We start from the raw sequence: 27,834 nt of genomic DNA, 5'->3' as shown, positions 1-27,834 counted from the left end.
GTCCTTTGAAGTACAAAAGTTTTACATTTTGATGAAGTCTAGTTTATCTGTTCTTTCTTTGTCTCTTGTACTTTTGTATCTAAGAAACTATGACCTAACACAAGGTCACAAAAATTTGCACTTCTGTTTTTGTCTAAGAATTTTATCATTTTAGCTCTTCCAATTAGGTCTCTGGCTCCTTTTGAGTTAATTTTGGTGACTAAGTATTCCACTTCCTTCCTTTACACGTGGATATCGAGCTGTCCTAGTGTCAGTTGTTGAAAAGAGTGCTCTTTCCTCCCTGAGTTATCTTGGCGTCCTTGTCAAAAGCTAGTTGACCATGAATCTAATGCTTTGTTTCTGGACTTCCAGTCATCTGTGTGCCTGTTTTATAATGCTCGTATTGCATTAATTTCATTACTGTCATTTTGTAGTAAGTTTTGTGTTTCGTTTTTAATTTTTTCACTGCACGGCATGCGGGCTCCTAGTTTCCCTGGCCAGGAGTCAAACCTGCACCCTCTGTACTGGAAGCAGAGTCTTAACTCTGGACTGCCAGGGACGTCCCTGTAGTAAGTTTTGAAATTGGGAATTGTGAATCTTACAACTTTGTTTTTTAAAATAGTTTTGGCCAGACTGAGATCATATAAACCTAAATAGAATTAAGTAACTCCCTGCTTAGAATCTTTATATGAGTCATATCTGATGGAATCTATGATAAAATTTTATATCCCTAACCTGTGGATCAGGTTAGGGATATAAAATATATTTATTTATTGAGGTCTTAGCTGTGATATGCAGGATCTTTCATTGTGGCACGCAGACTCAGGAGTGGGTGGACTCTGTAGTTGTGTAATGTAGGCTCTCTAGCTGCAGCATGTGGGGTTAGTTGCCCCACAGCATGTAGGGTCTTAGTTCCATGACTAGGGATCAAACTTGTGTCTCTTGCATTGAAAGGTGGATTCTTAACTACTGGACCACCAGGGAAGTCCCTGACTCATAAGATCTGACCCCTGCCCATCTTTCCAGTTTCATTTCTCATTCACTTTCTGTCTTGTTTACTTAAGCCTTAGCCTACTCCTTGAAAGCTTGAAAAATGCCTTTCCATCGCAGGGCTTTTGTGTATCCGTTTAGTTTTGCTTAGAGTGCTCTTCTTAGCATTCTTTACCTAATTCCTACTCATTCTTCAGATTTTTACCTATCAGTTTTTAAGAAAGGCTATGCCAATTATTTTTAAAATACTTGTTTTTCTTTTCCTACTTAGAAAGGTAATACATGTTCACTGTAGCAAATTTGAAAAATAAGGAAAGGTATCTTACCAGAAAACCAGAGAATAAGCATTTAATGTTGTAGAGACATCTAATGCTACCTTGTTATTTGGTCCTTTGGCTTTATTTTCTTTATCTGTTTGGAAGCCTGTAGAACTGTTTCATTCACATTTGAAGTTGAACTGTATTTGAAATTTGAAATCATCATATTTGAAATTGCCAGGGTGTTTCCAGATTGAGTTTATTGTCATTTGTTTTGCTTGAAAGGTAGGCCCTCACATGTATAAACTAATGTCTCTTTTCTTCATTTCAGAAAGATTTTTTTCCCCTTTGTGCTTGTGATACAGTTTTAGTTTCTAAAGCCAAAATGTCATTTTCCTCAGGTTGAATCTTAATTCTCCATTCTTTATATTACTATCTTTTCTCTCCATTATTTTCTTTCCTTCCCACTTACTCCCTTTTAAATTAAATACTGGTGTAACATCTGAAGTGTGCCTTCTATGTTATGGATACAGTTTTCTGCATAGATATTTCAGTGCTATATTGCTACCAATTATCTTAATTTTTTCTTTGCAGTCTGTTTTAAAAAAAGGTTTCATTTATTTATTTATTTTTGGCTGTGCTGGATCTTTATTGCTGTGCTTGGGCTTTCTCTAGTTGTGGCAAGCAGGGGGTACTCTTTGTTATGGTGTGTGGGCTTCTTAGTGTGGTGACTTATCTTGTTGTGGAGCATGGGCTCTAGGTGTGCAGGCTTCAGTGGTTGCAGTGTGTGGGCTCAGTAGTTACGGCAAACAGTTTTATGAGCTACAGCCTCAAACTACTCAAGCTCTTCTCGCTCCTTGCACACGTGCCGGCTGGAATGTCACACTGGCAGCACAGTGGGGCATGTGCATTACGCTCCCATTCAGCCTGAGCGATCTCCATTGATTCCAGCTTCAAAGGCTCTAGGCCTTGTAGTTTGTTCTGCCTTGCCCTACTCTGCCGAACCTCTGCATCTGCTGAGTGGATGAATGGTGGGGTGGGAGTAGTCAGGCACAAACACTGGAGGTTCTCACTGTTCTTACTCAGTGTTGAGCAGTTTTTAAAACATAAATGCTTCTTGGGTTGTTGTATTTCTTTGGTCAGTTTCATCCTGTTTTATAATTTGTTTTTGAGGCCCGGGGGTAGGGGAGGGGGCAACAGGGAGCAAGAATTAGCTTACCTTCTCATTAGTTCATAGCTAGAAGTCATGCTTCTTAGAATGTATTCTTTTTCCATTATAGTTAGTAATTTCCCCAGGTGTACTCACTGTCAGTCAGGATTGTTCAGTCGCCAAGTTGTGTCTGACTGTTTGCAGCCCCTTGAACTGCAGCACGCCAGGCTTCCCTGTCCTTCTCTATCTCCCTGAGTTTACTCAAACTCATGTCCGTTGAGTTGGTGATGCCATCCAACCATCTCATCCTCTGTTACCCCTTTCTCCTCTTGCACTCAATCTTTCCCAGCATCAGGGTCTTTTCCATGAGTCAGCTCTTTGCATCAGGTGGCCAGAGTATTGGAGCTTCGACATCAGTCCTTTCAATGAATAGTCAGGGTTGATTTCCTTGAGGATTGACTGGTTTGCTCTCCTTGCAGTCCAACGGACTCTCAGGAGTCTTCTCCAACACCACAGTTCAAAAGCATCAATTCTTTGGCACTTACCTTTCTTTATGGTCCAACTCTCACATCTGTTCATGACTACTGGAAAAACCATAACTTTGACTGTAGGGACCTTTGTCAGCAAAGTGATATCTCTGCTTTTTAAAATGCTGTATAGATTTGTCATAGCTTTTCTTCTAAGGACCAAGCATCTTTTAATTTTGTGGCTGTAGTCACCATCCACAGTGATTTTGGAGCCCAAGAAAATAAAATCTGTCACTGTTTCCACTTTTTCCCCATCTATTTGCTGTGAAGGGATAGGACCAGATGCCATGATCTTCATTTTTTGAATGTTGAGTTTTAAGCTAGCTTTTTCCACTCTTTCACTTTGATCAGAAGGCTCTTTAGTTCCTCTTCACTTTCTGCCAGTAAAGGGGTACCATCTGCATATTTGAGGCTGTTGATATTTCTTTTGGCAGATTCCAGCTTGTGAGTCATCCAGCCTGGCATTTCTCATGATGTGCTCTGCATATAAGTTAAATAAGCAGGGTGACTATAAACAGCCTTGATGTACTCCTTTCCCAATTTTAAACCAGTCCGTTGTTCCATGTTGAGTTCTGTTTTTTCTTGTCCTGCTTACAGGTTTCTCAGGAGGCAGGTAAGGTGGTCTGGTATTCCCATCTCTTTAAGAATTTTCCATAGTTTGTTGTGATTCACACAGTCAAAGGCTTTAGCGTAGTCAATAAAGCAGAGATATATGTATTTTTAGAATTTGCTTGCTTTTTCTATGATCCAGTGGACGTTGGCAATTTGATCTCTGGTTCCTCTGCCTTTTCTAAATCTGGCTTGTACATCTGGAAGTTCTCGGTTCACATACTGCTGAAGCCTAGCTCGAAGGATTTTGAGCATAATTTTGCCAGCATGTGAAACAAGTGCAGTTGTACAGTAATTTGAACATTCTTTGGCATTGCCTTTCTTTGGGATTAGAATGAAAATTGACCTTTTCCAGTCTTGTGGGACCTGCTGAGTTTTGTAAATTTGCTGGCATATTGAGTGCAGCATATATATATGCATACATATATATATGTACATATATATATCTGAGAGTTTTTAAGGAATGTGATTATGGCACTGGCATTTCTAAAATCCATACAATAGTCTGGCAGGTAAGAGGTGATGTTAGCCTTGAGTTTAAATTCTTCAGGGCAGCAGGCTGGAAACTCAGGGTTTCTGTGGTGTTGTCTTGAGGAAAATCTCCCTTTTCTTCAGGAAATGTGTCTTTTCTCTTAAGGACTTCAGTTGTTGGATGAGGCCCACCTATGTTTTGTAGGATAACCTGCTTTACTCACAGTTCAGTCTGTTGATTTGTTAGTCATTAAAAAAAAAAAAAAAACCTTCACAGAAACATTAGACTGGTGTTTGACCAAACACTGGGCACCATAGCCTAGCGAAGTTGACAGATAAAATTAAACACCATGCTTGCTCTCTGAAATTCAGGTTAAATTTACGTGCACATAGTATATGTGTCTAACGTGTATGCCTCTGCTCTTATGTGTCTGTGTCTTTGGTCATGGTCATCTTCAGTTTAGAATATTCTTTGCGCCCAGATCTTATCTGTTCTTCTGAAGGCTAGATCACAGACACACACGGTTTTCTTTGCGCCCTATACTAGCTCTTCTGAACTACTTCTTGTCACCTGATTCCTCTGTGTTCTGTCATGCCATTGTGCTTTTGCACACAAATTTCTGTTGCTTAGTGTAGTCTTTCCTCTTGTTTTATATAAGGCTTTTGTAGCTTCCTGAGGCATGCTTTGTGTGTTTTTTCATTATACTCCCATGGTCTCCTTTGCTTATTTCTGTTAAGGCACTGATCACATTTTGCTGTCATTGTATATCTGTCTGCCCATGAGACTGTTTCTTGAGAGCAGGGGTCATTGCACTGCTGTCCTTTTCAAAGTTTATCCTCAGCCAAGCCCAAGTATCTGGACTGTATCTAAATAAATACTTTATAGAATGAATAAACTGAATCTGTCTTAAAAATTTGATAGTTGTATATTTCTTCTGTAATTTCTCTTTAAAGTATAATGTGGAGATAATGAATTCTTGGCGATGAAGCAGCTCTGACTATCAGAGATGAACCTTGAGTTAGACTTGAAACATACTTGGGAATATTGAATATTTGCTTGGCTAACTAGAAATAATTCTATTTATTTTTCCATTCTGTGCAATGTCTGTAGCTTCAGTATTGTTACATAAAGAAAAGCTATTTCTGATTAGAAATGTTGATTTATTTTTGCTTTCATTTATATATGCTTGTATTCTAAGAATATCAGTGTACTTAAGACTGCTTCAGCTTCTTTCTAGCTCAAATGTAATGGTGATAACTGATTATTAAATTTGTCAACAACCTCAGTGTGATGGTAAAATAACTTTTTCCTTCTCTATTAGATGTTGGTCATCTTTCTGAAGTACACTGTCCATGGCCTGAATGTTTTCTGAAAATCATTTGGAGCAAAATATCTGTTCAATAGCAAGATAATCACATCAAGATGGTTGGAAAACTGAAGCAGAACTTACTATTGGCATGTCTGGTGATTAGTTCTGTGACTGTATTTTACTTGGGCCAACACGCCATGGAATGCCATCACCGAATAGAAGAACGTAGCCAACCCCTCAAACTGGAGAACATAAAGACCACTGTGCGAACTGCCCTGGACATCAAAGCCAATAAAACCTTTGCCTATCACAAAGATATGCCTTTAATATTTATTGGAGGTGTGCCACGGAGTGGAACCACGCTCATGAGGGCCATGCTAGATGCACACCCTGACATTCGCTGTGGAGAGGAAACCAGGGTCATTCCTCGAATCCTGGCTTTGAAGCAGATATGGTCACGGTCCAGTAAGGAGAAAATACGCTTGGATGAGGCTGGTGTCACCGATGAAGTGCTGGATTCTGCCATGCAGGCCTTCTTACTAGAAATCATTGTGAAGCATGGGGAGCCAGCCCCTTATTTATGTAATAAAGATCCTTTTGCCCTGAAATCCTTAACTTACCTTGCTAGGTTATTCCCCAATGCCAAATTTCTCCTGATGGTCCGAGATGGCCGGGCATCAGTGCATTCAATGATTTCTCGAAAAGTTACTATAGCTGGATTTGACCTGAACAGCTATAGGGACTGTTTGACCAAGTGGAATCGTGCCATTGAGACCATGTATAACCAGTGTATGGAGGTTGGCTATAAAAAATGCATGTTAGTTCACTATGAGCAACTTGTCTTACATCCAGAACGGTGGATGAGAACAGTCTTAAAGTTCCTCCAAATTCCTTGGAACCACTCAGTATTACACCATGAAGAGATGATTGGAAAAGCTGGGGGAGTATCTCTGTCAAAGTGAGTAGATTTTATGTTTTTTATTTGACCCTATATTCAGCTAATAAAGGGGTGTGTGTGTGTGTAAACTATAGCTCTTTCCTGGAATAGAGAGAGCTTCATCAATGAGTTCTTAAAAAGTTCTCTAACTGGTTCATTACACTTTGATTTACTTAATTCACTTTTAAATTTATGAATTATCCTTTTTATGTATTTGATGGAGGCAAAAATGGAGGCAAACCCAGTTTATAGCAGTAAAAGCACGGCAGACTTTCAAGTCCAACATTCAAATTTAGTGGCTTCTGATATTTAATTTCCAGATATTTTTGTTAATAAGGGTAGTTGACTTTTGTGTAGAGTATAGTCAGTATGAGGAAAAGCATCTACCATATTGAAAGTGAAAGTGTTAGTTGCTCTGTGACCCCATGGACTGTAGTCCTTGAGGCTCTTCTGTCCCTGGAATTCTACAGGCAAGAACACTGGAATGGGATGCCATTTCCTTCTCCAGGGGATCTACCCGACCCCGGGATTGAACTTGGATCTCCTGCATTGCAGGCAGATTCTTTACCATCTGAGCCACCAGAGAAGCCCATAGATAGTAAATTCTAAGTATATAGAACATTTTAGTGAGAGGAAAAATAAAGGTAAAATTATCTAACTCAGTCCCTTCATTTTATAGGGAAGAGGTCTGAGTCAGTCAGTCTGAAAGATCAAAATGATTTACTCAAATTTAGGTGGCAGGGCCAGAATTAGAATCTGTCAGATCAGATCAGTCGCTCAGTTGTGCCCGACTCTTTGCGACCCCATGAATCGCAGCACGCCAGGCCTCCCCGTCCATCACCAACTCCCAGAGTTCACTGAGACTCATGTCCATCGAGTCAGTGATGCCATCCAGCCATCTCATCCTCTGTCGTCCCCTTCTCCTCTTGCCCCCAATCCCTCCCAGCATCAGAGTCTTTTCCAGTGAGTCAACTCTTCGCATGAGGTGGCCAAAGTACTTTTGTTTCAGCTTTAGCATCATTCCTTCCAAAGAAATCCCAGGGCTGATCTCCTTCAGAATGGACTGGTTGGATCTCCTTGCAGTCCAAGGGACTCTCAAGAGTCTTCTCCGATACCATAGTTCAAAAGCATCAATTCTTCGGCGCTCAGCCTTCTTCACAGCCCAACTCTCACATCCATACATGACCACAGGAAAAACCATAGCCTTGACTAGACGAACCTTTGTTGGCAAAGTAATGTCTCTGCTTTTGAATATGCTATCAAGGTTGGTCATCACTTTCCTTCCAAGGAGTAAGCATCTTTTAATTTCATGGCTGCAGTCACCATCTGTAGTGATTTTGGAGCTCAGAAAAATAAAGTCTGACACTGTTTCCATTGTTTCCCCATCTATTTCCCATGAAGTGATGGGACCGGATGCCGTGATCTTTGTTTTCTGAATGTTGAGCTTTAAGCCAACTTTTTCACTCTCCACTTTCACTTTCATCAAGAGGCTTTTTAGTTCCTCTTCACTTTCTGCCATAAGGGTGGTGTCATCTGCATATCTGAGGTTAATGATATTTCTCCCGGCAATCTTGATTCCAGCTTGTGCTTCATCCAGCCCAGCATTTCTCATGATGTACTCTGCATATAAGTTAAATAAAGAGGGTGACAATATACAGCCTTGACGAACTCCTTTTCCTTTTTGGAACCAGTCTGTTGTTCCATGTCCAGTTCTAACTGTTGCTTCCTGACCTGCATACAAATTTCTCAAGAGGCAGATTAGGTGGTCTGGTATTCCCATCTCTTTCAGAATTTTCCACAGTTTGTTGTGATCCACACAGTCAAAGGCTTTGGCATAGTCAATAAAGCAGAAATAGATGCTTTTCTGGAGCTCTCTTGCTTTTTCCATGATCCAGCAGATGTTTGCAATTTGATCTCTGGTTCCTCTGCCTTTTCTAAAACCAGCTTGAACATCAGCAAGTTCACAGTTCACATATTGCTGAAGCCTGGCTTGGAGAATTTTGAGCATTACTTTACTAGCGTGTGAGATGAGTGCAATTGTGTGGTAATTTGAGCATTCTTTGGCATTGCCTTTCTTTGGGATTGGAATGAAAACTGACCTTTTCTAGTCCTGTGGGCACTGCTGAGTTTTCCAAATTTGCTAGCATATTGAGTGCAGCACTTTCACAGCATCATCTTTCAGGATTTGAAATAGCTCAACTGGAATTCCATCACCTCTACTAGCTTTGTTCTTAGTGATGCTTTCTGAGGCCCACTTGACTTCACATTCCAGGATGTCTGGCTCTAGGTCAGTGATCACACCATCGTGAATATCTGGGTTGTGAAGATCTTTTTTGTACAGTTCTTCTGTGTATTCTTGCCATCTCTTCTTAATATCTTCTGCTTCTGTTAGGTCTATACCATTTCTGTCCTTTATCGAGCCCATCTTTGCATGAAATGTTCCTTTGGTATCTCTGATTTTCTTGAAGAGATCTCTAGTCTTTCCCATTCTGTTGTTTTCCTCAATTTCTTTGCATTGATCGCTGAAGAAGGCTTTCATATCTCTTCTTGCTATTCTTTGGAACTCTGCATTCAGATGTTTATATCTTTCCTTTTCTCCTTTGCTTTGGTCTAAATGAGCTGGTACTTTTGTCCATGGCATTTTATTGCATCTAGTGTTTTCTTTAGTCATCTGATGGATACATCTTCCCTTGAGTTTTACAAAAGGTTAGAGAATCACTGAAATTTAGAAGTTTAATCCATAATCCATACTAGAAGTTCCTTGAATTAAAATACTTCTAAAATCATTGCAATTTTCTTCCTTTCTCATAAAGTGATGACTAGGTTGGCTTGACTTGATCTGATAACATAATTTGATGACGTACACATCAAATAAGGACATAATGTTATAAAAAGTACTCTTAAATTCAGGTAGCATCTCCTCATGAAGAAAAGTTGACTTTGACTCTATTTTTTATCTTTCCATTTATAAAAGTAATATATATCCCCTGTAAAGATAAAGAAAAAGCAACGAACTTCCCTCATGTGTCCTACTTGCCCCTATCAAGGAATGTCTTCTTGATTTTTTTCAAGTGTAGAACTTGTACAGTAAACATTGCCTTCCTCATATGGATAATTTGAAAGCAACAGCTACTTTTCTGCAGCTAGCTTTCAGTTACTGACTATAAATTATTAGATATCATCACTCTAGTGGCTCCAGGTTATTTATTGATTCAAAAAAATTACAGTTTTAGCTCCTGTCATCACAGTTCATTGTCCTTTCCATATAATAGACCATAACTTGTTTCTAATCATCTGTATTTTTAGGTAAGCATTTCATTCTGTATGCTTATATGTTGGCCCAGAAATTCTGATGCTGGTTCCATCTATTAATATAAAATAAGCCTATTAACACCCCCCATCTCTCTAAGTAGGGAGTAAAGAGATTGGCTGAAGTTAAATTTCTGTGGAAATCAGGAGAAAATAATTTTGCAGGGACTTCTCTGGCAGTTCAGTGATTAAGACTTTTGGCTGTCTACTACAGGGGAGCACAAGTTCGATCCCTAGTTGGGGAACTAAACTCTTGAATGGCTCATGGGTGGCCAAGGATATTCATAGGAAGTTTGAATCAGTGAACTTTAGAAGGGGAAGAGACCTTATTTAGCTGTAGTATATGAAATGCAGACCTGTGAAGTTTTATGCTTTGTCAAGAATCACACATGGCACAACTAGAACTTCAAATGCCTATTCCAAGACTCTTACCACTATGAGGTTTTTTTTTTTAATTAACATGTATAAAGATAGTTTAAAAATACATAGATAACTATATAAAGATAGTTTAAAATTACTGGCATTTAGGAGACTCCTGTATACTCCTTCCTAGTCAATATCCTCCTCAACCCCGAAGTAACCAGAGGTGATGAGGTTGCATATGAAGTTCAAAAACAGTCTTGCTTCATATAAATGCTATCATGTCTATTTACTATCTTGTTCCTGGATTTTGTCATGTAACGTTTAGATTCACCTATATTATTTTACATAGCAATAGTTCATTCTTTTTCCATTACTATGTGATATTTCAATATGTAAATATAACACTATTTACATATGCTTTATCTCAGTTTTCATATTTACCCTTTCACCGTTACCCACGGATACTTTAAAAACCTCCATTTTATAGATGAAAGGCCTGTCCCTCTCAGAGAGGTTGAGGAGCTTGTCCTCAGTTCCATGGTTGAAACATAGTAGAAAGAGGATATGGGTTCATGTCTCTCCATCTTTAGAAACTGTGCTCTTAACCTCTGTGTTATATTTACATTACAGGGCTTATGAATATTAAATAAAATAACGACTGTGAAAGTGGCTAAACAGTCAGACAAAGGTCCAAATCCTAGCTCTATCCTTTATTAGTTGTATGACCTTGAGTGAGTTACTTGATTTTGCTCATTCTTAGTTACCTCATCTTCCCCCTTAGTTTTCTTATCCTGGAAATGGAGATGAAACTATCCATTAAGGTTATCCTGAAGACTAAATTAGGTGACTATGAAGTCTTAGCCCAGTACCTGGCATTAGTAGGTGATCAAACATGTTACCTATTGGGAATTCCCTGGTTGTCCAGTGGCTAGGACTTTGCACTTTCGCCACTAAGAGCGTGGGTTCAATCCCTGGTCAGGGAACTAAGATTCCACAAGCTGCAGTGTGGCAAAAAGTGTTACCTGTTATCTTTATTATTATTATTATCAAGATGATGATAACTGTACCCATTGTGGATGGTGATCATAGTATGTACTTCATAGTGTTGTAAGGATTAAATTAAAATTACTGTAAAGCCTTTAGTATAGGCCCTGGCATACATGTTATAGTATATATTTTAAAATTATTATTAAATGTTTATGCTCTGTCAAAAAAACAAAAAAATGCACGTGAAACACCTAGCATGGTGCCTAGCACAGAACCAAGTGCTTCATAAGCTTTTGTTGCCACACATTCTCTATAAGTGTTTTAGTGTAGAGATGGTCTTAACTCATGAATGAAGCAAAATGGGCACCTGACTGAACAGCTCCTCTCGGGATACTGACAGGGCAGATTGGCCTTACAGTAGCAATATTTGAAACTACTTTATGGTGATCATCTGTTGCTATTGTCATGTTTTTCCCCTTTTGTTTGTTTAGTTTGCCTGTTTGTGAACTTCATATAAATGGTATCATAGTCTGTTTTTTTCTGTCCATTTTTGTTTGTTTTCTTTTAACATTATCTTGAGATTTATCTTTCTGAGGTGTATAGCTATTTTTAATTTGTTTTTATGGCCATTGTTCTATCCTGATATCAATTAATAATAATAGATACAATTATTTATACTATTGATGACCATTTGAGTTGTTTTTGGTTTAGAGCTATGTACATTTTTTTAAGGTTCTCCTCTTCAAGAGTTTCTCTTAAGATACACACCTAAGCGTAGGATTGCTGGACCATGGGGGATATTCATATTCAGCTTCACTAGGTAATGCCAGATTGTTTTCCAAAGAGTTCATAGTAGCTTACACTGCTACTGTCAATATACAAATCCCCAGGAATCTATATCCTCATCAACATGGCTTTTTAAAAAAGAAACAGCAAACCTTCTTATTTACTGTTACTATAGATTACAGCCTGGCTTTTTAATTTTTCAAATTGAGTAAGAGTAAATGGTACTTCATTGAAATTTCAATTTGTAATTCTCTGTTAATGAATTTGAGCACCTTATATTTTCATTGGTTATTGGTAGTTCTCTTTTATTCCCACCTAAAAGGTTGCATTTAAGAAAGAAAATCGAGCCACTCTTAGAAAGGATACAGATGAAGAAGTACATAGGGTGACATCTGGAAGGGTCCCAAAACAGGAGCTTCTGGCCCCATGATATAAGGATACTCTGCCCTCTGCATATGGATGTGTTCACCAACCTGGAAGTTCCTAAAAATATAGTGAGTTTAGTGTTTGCTTAAAATAGCAAATGTGTATTTTGTGACAGTTTTGGTGGGTTGATAATATGGGCTTGTCTTAGCTGAGTCTCATAGCTCAGAATCTCATACAGGCTGCAGCCAAGGTTAACTGGTAAGGGACAGTTTCCCAGCTCATGTGGTTTTGGACAGGATTCAGTTCCTCATGGGTGTTGGATGGAGGACCTCACTTCCTTGCCATGAAGCTTTCTCTCTATGGTTACTAACACAGCAGCTGACTTCATCAGAGCAAGCAAATGAAAAGAGTCAAGGAGAGTGAGCAAGACAGAATTCACATCTTCTTAACCTAATCTCGCAAATGACATCCTGTCATCTTTGCCATATTCATTAGAAGCAAGTCTCTAGGTCCAGCCCCAGTCAAGGGGAGGGTATTACACAAAGGAATATCTGGAGTTGGGAATCATTTTAGAAGAAGTCAGCCAATCTGCCCTCTGGTTGCCAATGCCTCATATGCAAAATATATTTTCCCCCTCACCAAGTGCCAAATTCTTATCTTGTTACAAGCTCAGAGTCCTTCATCTTGCCATCTAAATCAGGTCTAGTTGTGGTTGAGGCTTTTGGGTGTAGTTCCTTATTAAATACAGGTCCTTAAATACAACAATTTTCAATCTGAAGATACGTCTAAAGATACAAGTTATGTCCCCATCCCGCCCCCAATGCTAGTATAAAATGGTGAAACAGGCGTAAGATAGTAGACCTTTTTATTTAAAATGAAGGTAAATGGGGGGAGAGGGCAAGGTATCACTGTTCAGTTGCTCAATTGTGTCCGACTCTTTGCGACCCCCTGGACTGCAACACACCAGGCCTCCCTGCCATCACCAACTCCTGGAGTTTACCCAAACCCGTGTCCATTGAGTTGGTGATGCCATCCAACCATCTCATCCTCTGTCCGCTTCTCCTGCCTTCAATCTTTCTCAGCATCGGGGTCTTTTCAAATGAGTCAGTTCTTCGCATCAGGTGGCCAAAATATTGGGGTAAGTAAAGTATCACGCTGGGAGGGATTGGGGGCAGGAGGAAAAGGGGACGACAGAGGATGAGATGGCTGGATGGCATCGCCGACTTGATGGACGTGAGTTTGAGAGAACTCCGGGAGATGGTGATGGACAGGGAGGCCTGTCGTGCTGTGATTCATGGGGTGGCAAAGAGTCAGACACGACTGAGCGACTGAACTGAACTGAACTGAACTGAAGGTATCACTGGTTCATATCAATTCTGAAATCCATCTGGGAAAATGTTAGACATTCTTTGATTAGGTCTCAATTGAATATAAATAATTCTAGAAATTATTTTCCATGTCTCTCAGCTCTGCTCTTTGGGCTCTTGAGTGATCGTTTCATTTTCATGAAAGATAGCACATATTTTGTAGCTGTGTGGTTTTATCAGACTACCTCCTGCCAGAAGAATTCTGGAAATCCAATGTGTGTTTTCATTTTGTAATGTTTCTGTCTCTTTCAGTCCAAGTTGGTAATGTTGCTGCTGATAAACTTCTCAAAAACTTTGTGGGTCCTCTGTAAATCTTACTGGGGTTCGTTCCATTTGGATAATAGTTTTCCCCACAAACCTCTGAGATAAACCGTTCTTTGCTTTGGACTCCTGCTGAGATGCCTAAGGGATAATGTGCTTAAGCTTCCTAGAGGCCTTACTGTTAAATTGAGAAGACCTGTGAGGCACACCTTTAATTTGTTTAAATGACTCTGTGTGACTGAATAATTGGGAGCCATTTAGAAGTAACCTACCATTGAGGTTATTTGATTGAAGCAGTTATATGACTCCTTTTTCCCTCCTTGAAGCTACTATGTAAGTTACATTAATACATCTTGTAATGTTGATTTAACCTTGATTTTCTGGTAAATCTTCAACTTAGTGGAGCACTAATTATCTAATTAGTGCTGGATATGATATGCTAACTTTTAGTTTAGAATTCTTACATCTATTTCATGAGTGATACTGACGTGTAGGTTTTATTATTCTTACACTCTTTGTCTGGTTTTGATAGGGATAGAGTAGGCAGACAGGTAGTTTTAGAAATCCCACTAGGGGATTATAGATAGAGAGGGAACCTTAGGGAACTTTGGGAGATCCCTGTCCAAAATAAGGGACTTTCCTGTAGCTCAAACAGTGAAGAATCTGCCTGCAATGCAGGAGACCAGGGTTCGATCCCTGGGTCAGGAAGATTCCCTGGAGAAAGGAATGGCTACCCACTCCAGTATTCTTGCCTGGAGAATCCCATGGAGAGAGGAGCCTGATGGGCTACAGTCCATGGGGTTGCAAAGAGCAACTAACACTTTAACTATAAAGCTTTTATCAATGAAAGCATGAGATATGCCTCAGACCATTAAGTTAAAAAAATGAGGCCTGCATCCTGCTAGTCAAGTCTAGCAAGATAATGATCCTTAGAACCAAGGACAGGACTATAAGGGAAAGATGACATTCCAAAGTAGAAGACCCTCATTATAATGAAAACTGAGATGATTTAACGTATTTCAGTATATGTTACCACCCTTCTGATTTGAATAAGAACCAGGACAGTCCTGGTTTGACCTTATACGGTCAGTCTTCTGCCTGATGTGGAGGATCTAGTGATATAAGCCTAATGTCTACTCGTAGAATGAGGAAGAAGGTAGTCCTCTTCCCGTTCCCACTTTCCTTTGATTATAAACGTGTAACTCACTTAATTCTCGGGCCAGAGCCCCCTTGCCTACCTGCTTGTATCCCTCACAAGCATCCTATATTAATAAATCTGAAGTGAAGTCCTTATCTATCACTTTGCCTCTCACTGAATTTCTTCTGCACTGAGACATACAGAACCTGAGCCTCAGTAAGTCCTGACACCAGGTGAGTGAGTCTAGTTAAAAAGTATGGGTTCACATCCCAGTCTGGGGTTTGGCTGGGTTCAAGTCTCAGTCTGTGGGTTCAAGTCTCAATCTGAGGTGTGAGGTTTCAGTTTCGTTATATCATACTGCTGGCCTTATTACTTAGAGAGTGTTCCCTCCTGTTCTGTGCACCTTTTGGTTGTCTTTTCTGTTGTTATTGGATCATATTTTCTTGGTTCTGTGTATCTGAGTAATTTTTGGAGTTACGTTTTGAGTCTCTGAGTCCTGCTAAAATCCTCTGGAGTGTTTTGTTTTGTTGAGTAATCAGTCTGGTTAGTTTCTAAACCTCAAGTTTGTGTCTCCTTCTATGAATAATGTTTCCAGTATCATTTTACTTTTCACAGTTTGCTATACTGCTTTGGGTTTTGTCACTGACAAATCATTTGTGAGTTTGGAGCAGCAGTGGCAGTTTATTTCATAGTTTAATTCTCAAAGCCTTTGCTGTGCTACTTCCATCTCTCCCAGGTGTGAGTTGGAAGTTGTGCTAACTCATATACAAAATTATGGGACATGTTCTCTGGCTCTCTCTTTCCCTTGATTTCCGCTCCCCCACCCCACATACTAGCTGGGGCTACATTTCTTGTTATTCTGGCCTGAAGTATGGCTTTCTCTCAGTTTTAGCTGCGTGCACCATCACTGTGTATTTCTGTATGCTGGGTGTCACCATGAGGGGAAAGAGATGAGAGAAAACTGTCAAGAATAACAAGGATGTTTCCTATATTCTTCAGACCCCAGGGCTCCCTTTTCCCATTATTTTTTGCCTAAAAGATGGGGTTTTGTTCAGTTTTTGCTGCTTACATTTGTGCATCGGGTGTACTGATTTTTCTTTTATTCTAAGGATTTTAATGTTTCTAAGTTTTATTTGGAAAAGTCTTTAATTTTTGGAAGATTATTTTTGTTCAATTAGGTCTGGGTTGGCAGCAATTTTCTCCTAGTACTTTGAAGGTAGTATTCCACTGTCCATTAGTTGCAGTTGTTGCTCTTGAGAAATCTGCTGTCAGTCTAATTGTCAGGTTTTTTTTTTTTCCAGTTCTTTTTTTATATGACATTTCCATGACCATTTTAAGGTCTCTTCTTTTGTGTTCTGTGTTTTTGCTAATATATTTTGTGAATAGGTATCAATTTCTTTAAAACATAGAAAGTGAAAGTGAAAGTTGCTTAGTCGTGTCTGACTCCTTGCGACCCCATGGACTGTATAGTCCATGGGATTCTCCAGGCCAGAATACTGGAGTGGGTAGCCTTTCCCTTCTTCAAGGAATCTTCCCAACACGGGGATCAAACCCAGGTCTCCCACATTGCAGGCATATTCTTTACCAGCTGAGCCACTAGGGAAGCCCAAGAATACTGGAATGGGTAGCCTATCCCTTCTCAAGGGGATGTTCCTGACCCAGAAATCGAACTGGGGTCTCCTGCATTGCAGGCAAATTCTTTACCAACTGAGCTATGAGGGAAGCCCTTAAAAGATAAAGGTTATTTAAATAATTTCTTCTTGAATATGCTTTGTGTCTTTCAGAAGGAGTTTGTCCATTTTTTCTCAGTTCTTGACTCTATAGGCATAAATTTTTTATAGCATTCCGTTATTGTCATTTTTATATCTGTTGAATCTGTAACGATCTGTGGAAACTGTCATTCATGAAATTGGTAATTTCTACTTGGAGTCTGTTGGGCTTTTTGAATCTGGATTTTATAGTTTCTATACAATGTGGGAAAACTTGTACATTATTTCTTCAGGTATATTTTTTACTCTTCTCTTTTGAAGGCCCCCAACTATAAATATGTGAGATTGTTTGAAATTGTTCCAGAGCTCACTAATGCCTTTTAAAAGTTAAAAAAAAATTTAATTGAAGTATAGTTGATTTATAATGTTGTATTAATTTCTACTATATAGCAAAATGATTCAATTATGCATATATACTTCCTTTTTTATATTCTTTTCTGTTATGGTTTACCACCAGGTATTGAATATAGTTTCCTGTGCTATCCAGTGTGTGCATGTGTGCTCGGTCGCTAAGTTGTGTCTGACTCTTCGTGACCCCATGGACTGCCAGGGTCCTCTGTCCATGGGATTTCCCAGGCAGGAATACTGGAATAGGTTGCCATTTTCTCCTCCAGGGGATCTCCCCAACCCAGGGATCAAACCTGTGTCTCCTGCATTAGTGGATGGATTCTTTATTAGTGAATCAGTAGGGCCTTGTTATTTATCCACTCAGCAGTTTGCATCTGCTAACCTCAGACTCCCACTCCATTCCTCCCCCACTTCTTCTCCCCCTTGGCAACTGCAAGTCTGTTGTCTGTCTTTCTTCTTCATATATAGGTTCATTTGTGTCATATTTAATTCCATGGGCTCCAGGGTGTGTGGGCTTCAGTAGTTGCAGAATGTGGGCTCAGTAGTTGCAGCTCCTGAGCTCTAGAACACAGGCTCAGTAGTTGTGCTCCATGGCATGTGGGATCTTCCTGGATTGAACCTGTGTTTACATATTTGCCGGTGGATTCTTTACTGCTGAGCCACCAGGGAAGTGCCCCAGGAATGGAATTGCTGGATCATATGGCAACTGGTTTTAGTTTTTTTGAGGAACCTTTGTAACCGTTTTCCATACTCGCTGCACCAGCTTACGTTCTCGCCAATAGTGTAGGAGGTTTCCCTTTTCTGTACACCCTCTCCAGCATTTGTTATTTGTAGACTTTATTGATGGCCATTCTGACCAGTATGAAGTGTTGTCTCATTGTAGTTTTGATTTGCATTTCTCTAATACTTCATTCAATATCACAGTAATCCAAGTCTATGCCCCAAAAGCAGAGGAGAAAAGGAAAGATATAAACATCAGAATGCAGAGTTCCAAAGAACAGCAAGAAGAGATAAGAAAGCCTTCTTCAGCGATCAATGCAAAGAAATTTAGGAAAACAACAGAATGGGAAAGACTAGAGATCTCTTCAAGAAAATCAGAGATACCAAAGGAACATTTCATGCAAAGATGGGCTCGATAAAGGACAGAAATGGTATGGACCTAACAGAAGCAGAAGATATTAAGAAGAGATGGCAAGAATACACAGAAGAACTGTACAAAAAAGATCTTCACGACCCAGATATTCATGATGGTGTGATCACTGACCTAGAGCCAGACATCCTGGAATGTGAAGTCAAGTGGGCCTTGGAAAGCATCACTACGAACAAAGCTAGTGGAGGTGATGGAATTCCAGTTGAGCTATTTCAAATCCTGAAAGATGATGCTGTGAAAGTGCTGCACTCAATATGCTAGCAAATTTGGAAAACTCAGCAGTGGGCACAGGACTGGAAAAGGTCAGTTTTCATTCCAATCCCAAAGAAAGGCAATGCCAAAGAATGCTCAAACTACCGCACAATTGCACTCATCTCACACGCTAGTAAAGTAATGCTCAAAATTCTCCAAGCCAGGCTTCAGCAATAAGTGAACCGTGAACTTTCTGATGTTCAAGCTGGTTTTAGAAAAGGCAGAGGAACCAGAGATCAAATTGCCAACATCCGTTGGATCATGGAAAAAGCAAGAGAATTCCAGAAAAGCATCTATTTCTGCTTTATTGACTATGCCAAAGCCTTTGACTGTGTGGATCACAACAAACTGTGGAAAATTTTGAAGGAGATGGGAATACCAGACCACCTCACCTGCTTCTTGAGAAACCTGTATGCAGGTCAGGAAGCAACAGTTAGAACTGGACATGGAACAACAGACTGGTTCCAAATAGGAAAAGCAGTTCGTCAAGGCTGTATATTGTCACCCTCTTTATTTAACTTATATGCAGAATACATCATGAGAAACGCTGGGCTGGAGAAACACAAGCTGGAATCAAGATTGCCGGGAGAAATATCAATAACCTCAGATATGCAGATGACACCACCCTTATGGCAGAAAGTGAAGAAGAACTCAAAAGCCTCTTGATGAAAGTGAAGGTGGAGAGTGAAAAGGTTGGCTTAAAGCTCAACATTCAGAAAACGAAGATCACGGCATCCGGTCCCATCACTTCATGGGAAATAGATGGGGAAACAGTGGAAACAGTGTCAGACTTTATTTTGGGGGGCTCCAAAATCACTGCAGATGATGACTGCAGCTATGAAATTAAAAGACGCTTACTCCTTGGAAGGAAAGTTATGACCAACCTAGACAGCATATTCAAAAGCAGAGACATTACTTTGCCAACAAAGGTCCGTCTAGTCAAGGCTATGGTTTTTCCTGTGGTCATGTATGGATGTGAGAATTGGACTGTGAAAAAAGCTGAGTGCCAAAGAATTGATTCTTTTGAACTGTGATGTTGGAGAAGACTCTTGAGAGTCCCTTGGACTGCAAGGAGATCCAACCGGTCCATTCTGAAGGAGATCAGCTATGGGATTTCTTTGGAGGGAATGATGCTAAAGCTGAAACTCCAGGACTTTGGCCACTTCATGCAAAGCATTGACTCATTGGAAAAGACTCTGATGCTGGGAGGGTTTGGGGGCAGGAGGAGAAGGGGCCGATAGAGGATGAGATGGCTGGGTGGCATCACTGACTCGATGGTCGTGAGTCTGAGTGAACTCCGGGAGTTGATGATGGACAGGGAGGCCTGGCGTGCTGCGATTCATGGGGTCGCAAAGAGTCAGACACGACTGAGCAACTGAACTGAACTGAATACTTAGTGATATTGAGCATCTTTTCATGTGCCTGTTGGCCATTGTATGTCTTCTTTCGAGAAATGTCTATTTAGGTCTTCTATTTTTCAGTTGGGTTATTTGTTCTTTTGTTGTTGTTGAGTTGTATGAGCTATTTGTACATCTTGGAAATTAAACCCTTGTTAGTTGCATCATTTGCAATTATTTTCTTCCATTCTGTAGGTTGTATTTTTATTTTGTTTATGGCTTCCTTTGCTGTGCAAAAGTTTGTAAGTTTGATTAGGTCCCATTTGTTTCTTTTTCTTTTTATTTCTGTTACTTTGGGAGACTCACTTAAAAAAACATGAATGTGATTTATGTCTGAGAATGTTTTACCTATGTTCTCTTCTAGGAGTTTTATGATGTCCTGCCTTACATTTAAGTCTTTAAGCCATTTTGAATTTGTTTTGTGTTTTCTAACTTCATCAGTTTACATGCAGCTGTCCAACTCTCCTAACACTACTTGCTGAAGAGACTTGTGTATTCTTACCTCCTTTGTCAGAGATTAATTGTCCATAAGTGTATTCCAAATCCTGAAAGATGATGCTGTGAAAGTGCTGCACTCAATATGTCAGCAAATTTGGAAAATTCAGCAGTGGCCACAGGACTGGAAAAGGTCAGTTTTCATTCCAATCCCAAAGAAACGCAATGCCAAAGAATGCTCAAACTACCGCACAATTGCACTTATCTCACACGCTAGTAAAGTAATGCTCAAAATTCTCCAAGCCAGGCTTCAGCAATATGTGAACCGTGAACTTCCTGATGTTGAAGCTGGTTTTAGAAAAGGCAGAGGAACCAGAGATCAAATTGCCAACATCCGCTGGATCATCGAAAAAGCAAGAGAGTTCCAGAAAAGCATCTATTTCTGCTTTATTGACTATGCCAAAGCCTTTGACTGTGTGGATCACAACAAACTGTGGAAAATTCTGAAAGAGATGGGAATACCAGACCACCTAATCTGCCTCTTGAGAAATTTGTATGCAGGTCAGGAAGCAACAGTTAGAACTGGACATGGAACAACAGACTGGTTCCAAAAAGGAAAAGGAGTTCGTCAAGGCTGTATATTGTCACCCTGTTTATTTAACTTATATGCAGAGTACATCATAAGAAACGCTGGGCTGGAAGAAACACAAACTGGAATCAAGATTGCCAGGAGAAATATCAATAACCTCAGATATGCAGATGACACCACCCTTATGGCAGAAAGTGAAGAGGAACTAAAAAGCCTCTTGATGAAAGTGAAAGTGGAGAGTGAAAAAGTTGGCTTAAAGCTCAACATTCAGAAAACGAAGATCATGGCATCAGGTCCCACCATTTCATGGGAAATAGATGGGGAAACAGTGTCAGACTTTATTTTTGGGGGCTCCAAAATCACTGCAGATGGTGACTGCAGCCATGAAATTAAAAGACACTTACTCCTTGGAAGGAAAGTTATGACCAACCTAGATAGCATATTCAAAAGCAGAGACATTACTTTGCCAACAAAGGTCCGTCTAGTCAAGGCTATGGTTTTTCCTGTGGTCATGTATGGATGTGAGAGTTGGACTGTGAAGAAGGCTAAGCGCCGAAGAATTGATGCTTTTGAACTGTGATGTCGGAGAAGACTCTTGAGAGTCCCTTGGACTGCAAGGAGATCCAACCAGTCCATTCTGAAGGAGATCAGCCCTGGGATTTCTTTGGAAGGAATGATGCTAAAGCTGAAACTCCAGTACTTTGGCTACCTCATGCAAAGAGTTGACTCATTGGAAAAGACTTTGATGCTGGGAGGGATTGGGGGCAGGAGGAGAAGGGGCTGACAGAGGATGAGATGGCTGGATGGCATCACTGACTCGATGGACATGAGTCTCAGTGAACTCTGGGAGTTGGTGATGGACAGGGAGGCCTGGCGTGCTGTGATTCATGGGCTCGCAAAGAGTTGGACACGACTGAGCGACTGATCTGATGTGATGGTTTATTTCTGGGCTGTCTATTCTGTTCCATTGATCCATATGTCTGTTTTTTTGCTAATACCGTGCTGTTTTGATTACTGTAGCTTTGTAGTATTGTCTGAAGTCTGGGAAGGTTATGTCTCCTGCTTTGTCCTTTTTCCTCAGATTGCTTTGGCAATTCTGGGTCTTTTATGGTTCCATTTGAATTTTAGGATTGTTTGTCCTAGTTCTGTGAAGAATGTCACTGGTAATTTGATAGGGGTTGCATTAACCCTGTAGATTGCTTTGGGTAGTATAGCCGTTTTAACAATATTAATTCTTCTAATCCAAGATGATTTTTTTTTAATTTTTAAAAACAGACTTTTTTAAAGAGACGTTTCAGTTTCACAGTAAAATTGAGCACAAAATACAGGGATTTCCTATATAGTCTCAGCCCCCACACAGGAATAGCCTTTTGGGATCAAAATCCCAAACCGGACTGGTCCATTTGTTACAGTTGATGAACCAACATTGATACGTCATTATCATACAGAGTGCATATTATACAGGAGGGTTCAAGCTTGGTGTTGTTCATTTTACAAGTTTTGACAAATGTGTAGTCACATACCCACTGTTACAGAATCATACAGAGTAGTTTCACTGTCCTAAAAGTTCCCTGTGCTTTGCTTGTTTGTGCCCCTAGTGCCTGGCAACCACTGATATTTTTTATAGTCGCTATAGTTTTGCCTTTTACAAAATGTCATTTTGTTAGAATCATACTGTATGTAGCCTTTTCTTACTACTTCTTTCACTTAGTATTAATAGTGTGCATTTAAAGTTCCTCCCTGTCTTTTCATAGATTGATAGCTCATTTCTTTTTAGTACTGAGAGGAACATTTTATTGCTCTTTCCAAATAACTAGCCTCTGATTTTGTTGATTTTTTCCTACTGATTTTCTGTTTTCAACTTTGTTGAATTCTGCTGTAATTATTATTGTTTTTTCTTCTGCTGCCTATTTTTTAAATTTATTTTTTATTGAAGGATAATTGCTTTACAGAATTTTGCTGTTTTCTATCAAACTTCAACATGAATCAGCCGTAGGTATACATATATCTGCTCCTTTTTGAACCTCCTTCCCTTCTCCCTCCCCATCCCACCCCTCCAGGGTGACACAGAGCCCCTGTTTCAGTTTCCTGAGCCGTACAGATATCCATCCTGTTGGCTATCTATTTTACATATGGTAGTGTAAGTGTCCTTGTTACTCTTTCCATATGTCTCATCCTCTCCTCCCTTCTCCCCATGTCCATAAGTCTATTTTCTATGTCTGTTTCTCCATTGTTGCCCTGTAAATGAATTCTTCAGTACCATTTTCCTAGATTCTGTATATATGCATTAGAATATGGTATTTATCTTTCTCTTTAGTCACTTCACTCTGTACAATAGGTTCTAGGTTCATCCACCTCATTAGAACTGACTCAAATGTGTTCCTTTTTATGGCTGAGTAATATTCCATTGTGTATATGTACCACAACTTCTTTATCCATTCATCTGTCAGTGGACATCTAGGTTGCTTCCATGTTCTCACTATTGTAAATAGTGCTGCAATGATCAGCGGCATACATGTGTTTCTTTCAATTTTGGTTTCCTCAGGGTATATGCCTAGGAGTGGGATTGCTGGGTCATATGGTGGTTTTGTTCCTAGTTTTTAAAGGAATCTCCATACTGTCTTCCATAGTGGCTGTGTCAATTTACATTCCCACCAATAGTGCAGGAGTGTTCCCTTTTCTCCACACCCTCTCCAGTATTTATTGTTTGTAGACTTTTTGATGATGGCCATTCTGACCAGTGTGAGGTCATATCTTATTGTAGTTTTGATTTGCATTTTTCTAATAATGAGCGATGTTGAGCATCTTTTCATGTGTTTGTTAGCCATCTGTGTGCCTTCTTTGGAGAAATGTCTGTTTAGGTCTTTTCCCCACTTTTTGATTGGGTTGTTTGTCTTTCTGGTATTGAGTTGTATGGGCTGCTTGTATATTTTGGAAATTAATCCTTTGTCAGTTGTTTCATTTGCTATTATTTTCTCCCATTCTGAGGGTTGTCTTTTCACCTTGCATATAGTTTCCTTTGCTGTGCAAAAGCTTGTAAGTTAATCAGGTCCCACTTGTTTACTTTTGTTTTTATATCCGTTTCTGTAGGAGGTGGGTCATAGAGGATCTTGCTTTGACTTCAAGTGTTCTGCCTATGTTTTCCTCTAAGAGTTTTATAGTTTCTGGTCTTACATTTAGGTCTTTAATCCATTTTGAGTTTATCTTTGTGTGTGGTGTTAGGAAGTGTTCTAATTTCATTCTTTTACATGTAGCTGTCCAGTTTTCCCAGCACCATTTATTGAAGAGACTGTCTTTACCCCCATTGTATATTCTTGCCTCCTTTGTCAAAAATAAGGTATACATAGGTGCATGGGTTTATTTCTGGGCTTTCTATCTTGTTTCATTGGTCTGTATTTCTGTTTTTGTGCCAGTACCATACTGTCTTGATGACTGTAGCTTTGTAGTATAATCTGAAGTCAGGAAGGCTGATTCCTCCAGCTCTATTCTTCTTTCTCAAGACTGCTTTGGCTATTCAGGGTCTTTTGTGTTTCCTTATGGATTGTGAAATTTTTGAACAAAAAATGTTCTGTGAAAAATGCCATTGGTAATTTGATAGGGATTGAATTAAATCTGTAGATTGCATTTTGTAGTATAGTCATTTTCACAATATTGATTCTTCCTCCGCAGGAACATGGAATATCTTTCCATCTGTTTATGTCGTCTTTGATTTCTTTCATTAATGTCTTATAATTTTCTGTGAACAGTTCTTTTGTATCCTTAGGTAAGTTTATTCTTAGATATTTAATTCTTTTTGTTGCAATGGTGAATGGGATTGATTCCTTAATTTCTCTTTCTGATTTTTCATTGTTAGTGTATAGAAATGCAAGTGATTTCTGTGTATTGATTTTGTATCCTGCAACTTTGCTGAATTCACTGATTAGCTCTAGTAATTTTCTTACACTATCTTTAGGGTTTTCTATGTACAGTATCATATCTTCTGCAAACAGTGAGAGCTTTACCTTTTCTTTTCTGACCTGGATTCCTTTTATTTCTTCTTCTTCTCTGATCGCTGTAGCTTGGACTTCCAGAACTATGTTGAATAATAGTAGTGAAAGTGGACACCTTTGTCTTGTTCCTGATCTTAAGGGGAATGCTTTCAGTTTTTTGCCATTGAGAATAGTGTTTGCTGTAGGCTTATCATATATGGCCTTTACTATGTTGAGGTAGGTTCCTTCTGTGCCCATTTTTTGAAGAGTTTTAATCAAGGCAATGGCAACCCACTCCAGTACTCTTGCCTGGAAAATCCCATGGGTGGAGGAGCCTGGTAGGTTACAGTCCATGGGGTTGCGAAGAGTCGAACACGACTGAGCGACTTCACTTTCACTTTTCACTTTCATGCATTGGAGAAGGAAATGGCAACTCACTCCAGTGTTCTTGCCTGGAGAATCCCAGGGACGGGGGAGCCTGGTGGGCTGCCGTCTATGGGGTTGCACAGAGTCGGACACGACTGAAGCGACTTAGCAGCAGCAGCAGCAATCATAAATGGGTGCTGAATTTTGTCAAAGGCTTTTTCTGCATCTATTGAGATGATCATATGGTTTTTATCTTTCAATTTGTTAATATGGTGTATCACATTGATTGATTTCCGTATATTGAAGAATCCTTGCATCCCTGGAATAAACCCAACTTGATCATGGTGTATGTGCTTTTTGATGTGTTGCTGAATTCTGTTTGCTAAAATTTTATGAGGATTTTTGCATCTGTGTTCATCAGTGATATTGACCTATATTTTCTTTTTTGTGTGTTGTCTTTGGTTTTGGTATCAGGGTGATGGTTGCCTCATAGAATGAATTTGGAAGTGTTCCTTCCTCTGCAATTTTTTGAAAGAGTTTTAGAAGGATAGGCATTAGCTCTTCTCTAAATGTTTGATAGAATTCTCCTATGAAGCCATCTGTTCCTGGGCTTTTGTTTTCTGGGAGATTTTTGATCACAGCTTCAATTTCAGTGCTTGTAATTGGGTTGTTTATAATTTCTATTTCTTCTTGGTTCAGTCTTGAAAAATCGAACTTTTCTAAGAATCCGTTCATTTCTTCCAGGTTATCCATTTTATTAATAGAGTTGTTCATAATAGTCTCTTATAATCCTTTGTATTTCTTCATTCTCTGTTTAACCTCTCCTTTTTCATTTCTAATTTTGTTGATTTGCTTCTTCTCTCTTTTTTTCTTGATGAGTCTGGCTAAGGGTTTGTCAATTTTATCTTCTCAAAGAACCAACTTTTAGTTTAATAATCTTTACTATTGTTCCTTTATTTCTTTTTCATTTATTTCTGCTTGGATCTTTATGATTTCTTTCCTTCTACTAATTTTGGTTTTTTTTTGTTCTTCTTTTTCTAGTTGTTTTAGGTGTAGTGTTAGGCTGTCTATTCTATGTTTCTCTTGTTTCTTGAGGTAGGATTGTATTGCTATAAACTTCCTTCTTAGGACTGCTTTTGCTGCATCCCATAGGTTTTGAGTTGTCACATTTTCATTGTCATTTGTTTCTAGAAATTATTTTATTTGTTCAGTAACCTGTTAGTTATTTAGAAATGTGTTGTTTAATATCCATGTGTTTTTGTTTCTTACAGTTTTTTTCTCATAATTGATATCTAGTCTCCTAGTATTGTAGTCAGAGAAGATGTTTGATATGATTTCAATTTTCATAAATTTACTGAGGTTTGATTTGTGACCCATGATGTGGTCTATCCTGGAGAATGTTCCATGTGCACTTAAGAAGGTATATTCTTCTGCATTTGGATGGAATGTCCTGAAGATATCAATTAGATCCATCTCATCTAATATATCATTTAAGACTCATGTTTCCTTATTAATTTTCTGTTTTGATGATCTGTCCATTGGTGTGAGTGGTGTGTTAAAGTCGCCTACTATTATTGTGTTACTGTCAATTTCTCCTTTTATGTCTGTTAGTGTTTGTCTTTTGTATTGAGGTGCTCCTATGTTGGGTGCATAGATATTTACAGTTGTTATGTCTTCCTCTTGGATTGATTCCGTGATCATTATGTAGTGTCCTTCCTTATCTCTTGTAATCTTCTTTATTTTAAGGTCTATTTTGTCTGATATGAGGATTGTTACTCCAGCTTTCTTTTGCTTCCCATTTGCATAGAATATATTTTTCCATCCTCTCACTTCAGTCTATATGTGTCTTGAGGTCTGAAGTAGGTTTCTTGTAGCCAGCATATGTATAGGTCTTGTTTTTGTATCCATTCAGCCAGTCTGTGTCTTTTTGTTGGAACATTTAATCTATGTATATCATGTTCCTATTTCCATTTTCTAATTGTTTGGGGTTGATTTTGTAGATTTTTTTTCTTCTGTTGTATTTTTTGAGTATATAAGTCTGTTTAACCTTTGTTGTAAAGCTGGTTTGGTGGTACTAAATTCTCTTTCCTTTTGTTTGTCTGAAAACCTTTTTATTTCTCCCTCAATTTTGAATGAGATCCTTGCTGGGTACAGTAATCTTGGTTGTATATTTTTCTCTTTCAGTACTTTAAATATATCCTGCCATTCCCTTCTGGCCTGCACAGTTTCTGCTGAAAGATCAACTGTTAAGCATATGGGGTTTCCCTTGTATGTTACTTGTTGCTTCTCCCTTGCTGCTTTTAATATTCTTTCTTTGTGTTTAGTCTTTGTTAGTTTGATCAGTATGTGTCTTGGTGTGTTTCTCCTTGGGTTTATCCTGTATGGGACTCTTTGTGCCTCTTGGACTTGATTGGGGAAATTTTCAACTATAATCTCTTCAAAAAATTTCTAATACCCTTTCTTTTTCTCCTCTTCTTCTGGGACCCCTATAATTCAAATGTTGGTGCGTTTGATATGGTCCCAGAGGTCTCTGAGACTGTCCTCAGCTCTTTTCATTCCTTGCTTTATTCTGCTCTTCAGAAGTTATTTCCACCATTTTATCTTCCAGCTCACTGATTCGTTCTTCTGCTTCAGATATTCTGCTATTGATTCCTTCTAGAGTATTTTTAATTTCAGTAATTGTGTTGTCTCTTTATGTTTATTCTTTAATTCTTCTAGGTGTTTGTTAATTGATTCTTGCATTTTCTCCCTTT

General features: G+C 39.1%; 1 protein-coding gene across 1 annotated transcript in view; it reads left to right on the top strand.

Moving 5' to 3' along the window:
- Nucleotides 1-27,834, top strand: part of TPST1 (tyrosylprotein sulfotransferase 1) — a 106,304-nt gene that overhangs the window by 26,734 nt on the left and 51,736 nt on the right. Inside the window, exon 2 of the mRNA XM_070362383.1 lies at nt 5,306-6,251. Within this exon, the coding sequence (XP_070218484.1) occupies nt 5,407-6,251 (845 nt within the window). The 5' untranslated portion in view covers nt 5,306-5,406. The remainder of the gene's footprint in view (nt 1-5,305; nt 6,252-27,834) is intronic.

This window comes from Bos mutus, chromosome 25 (assembly GCF_027580195.1).
Source record: "Bos mutus isolate GX-2022 chromosome 25, NWIPB_WYAK_1.1, whole genome shotgun sequence".
In the NCBI taxonomy this organism is placed as follows: domain Eukaryota; kingdom Metazoa; phylum Chordata; class Mammalia; order Artiodactyla; family Bovidae; genus Bos; species Bos mutus.
This window is presented reverse-complemented; position numbering and strand designations above follow the sequence as displayed.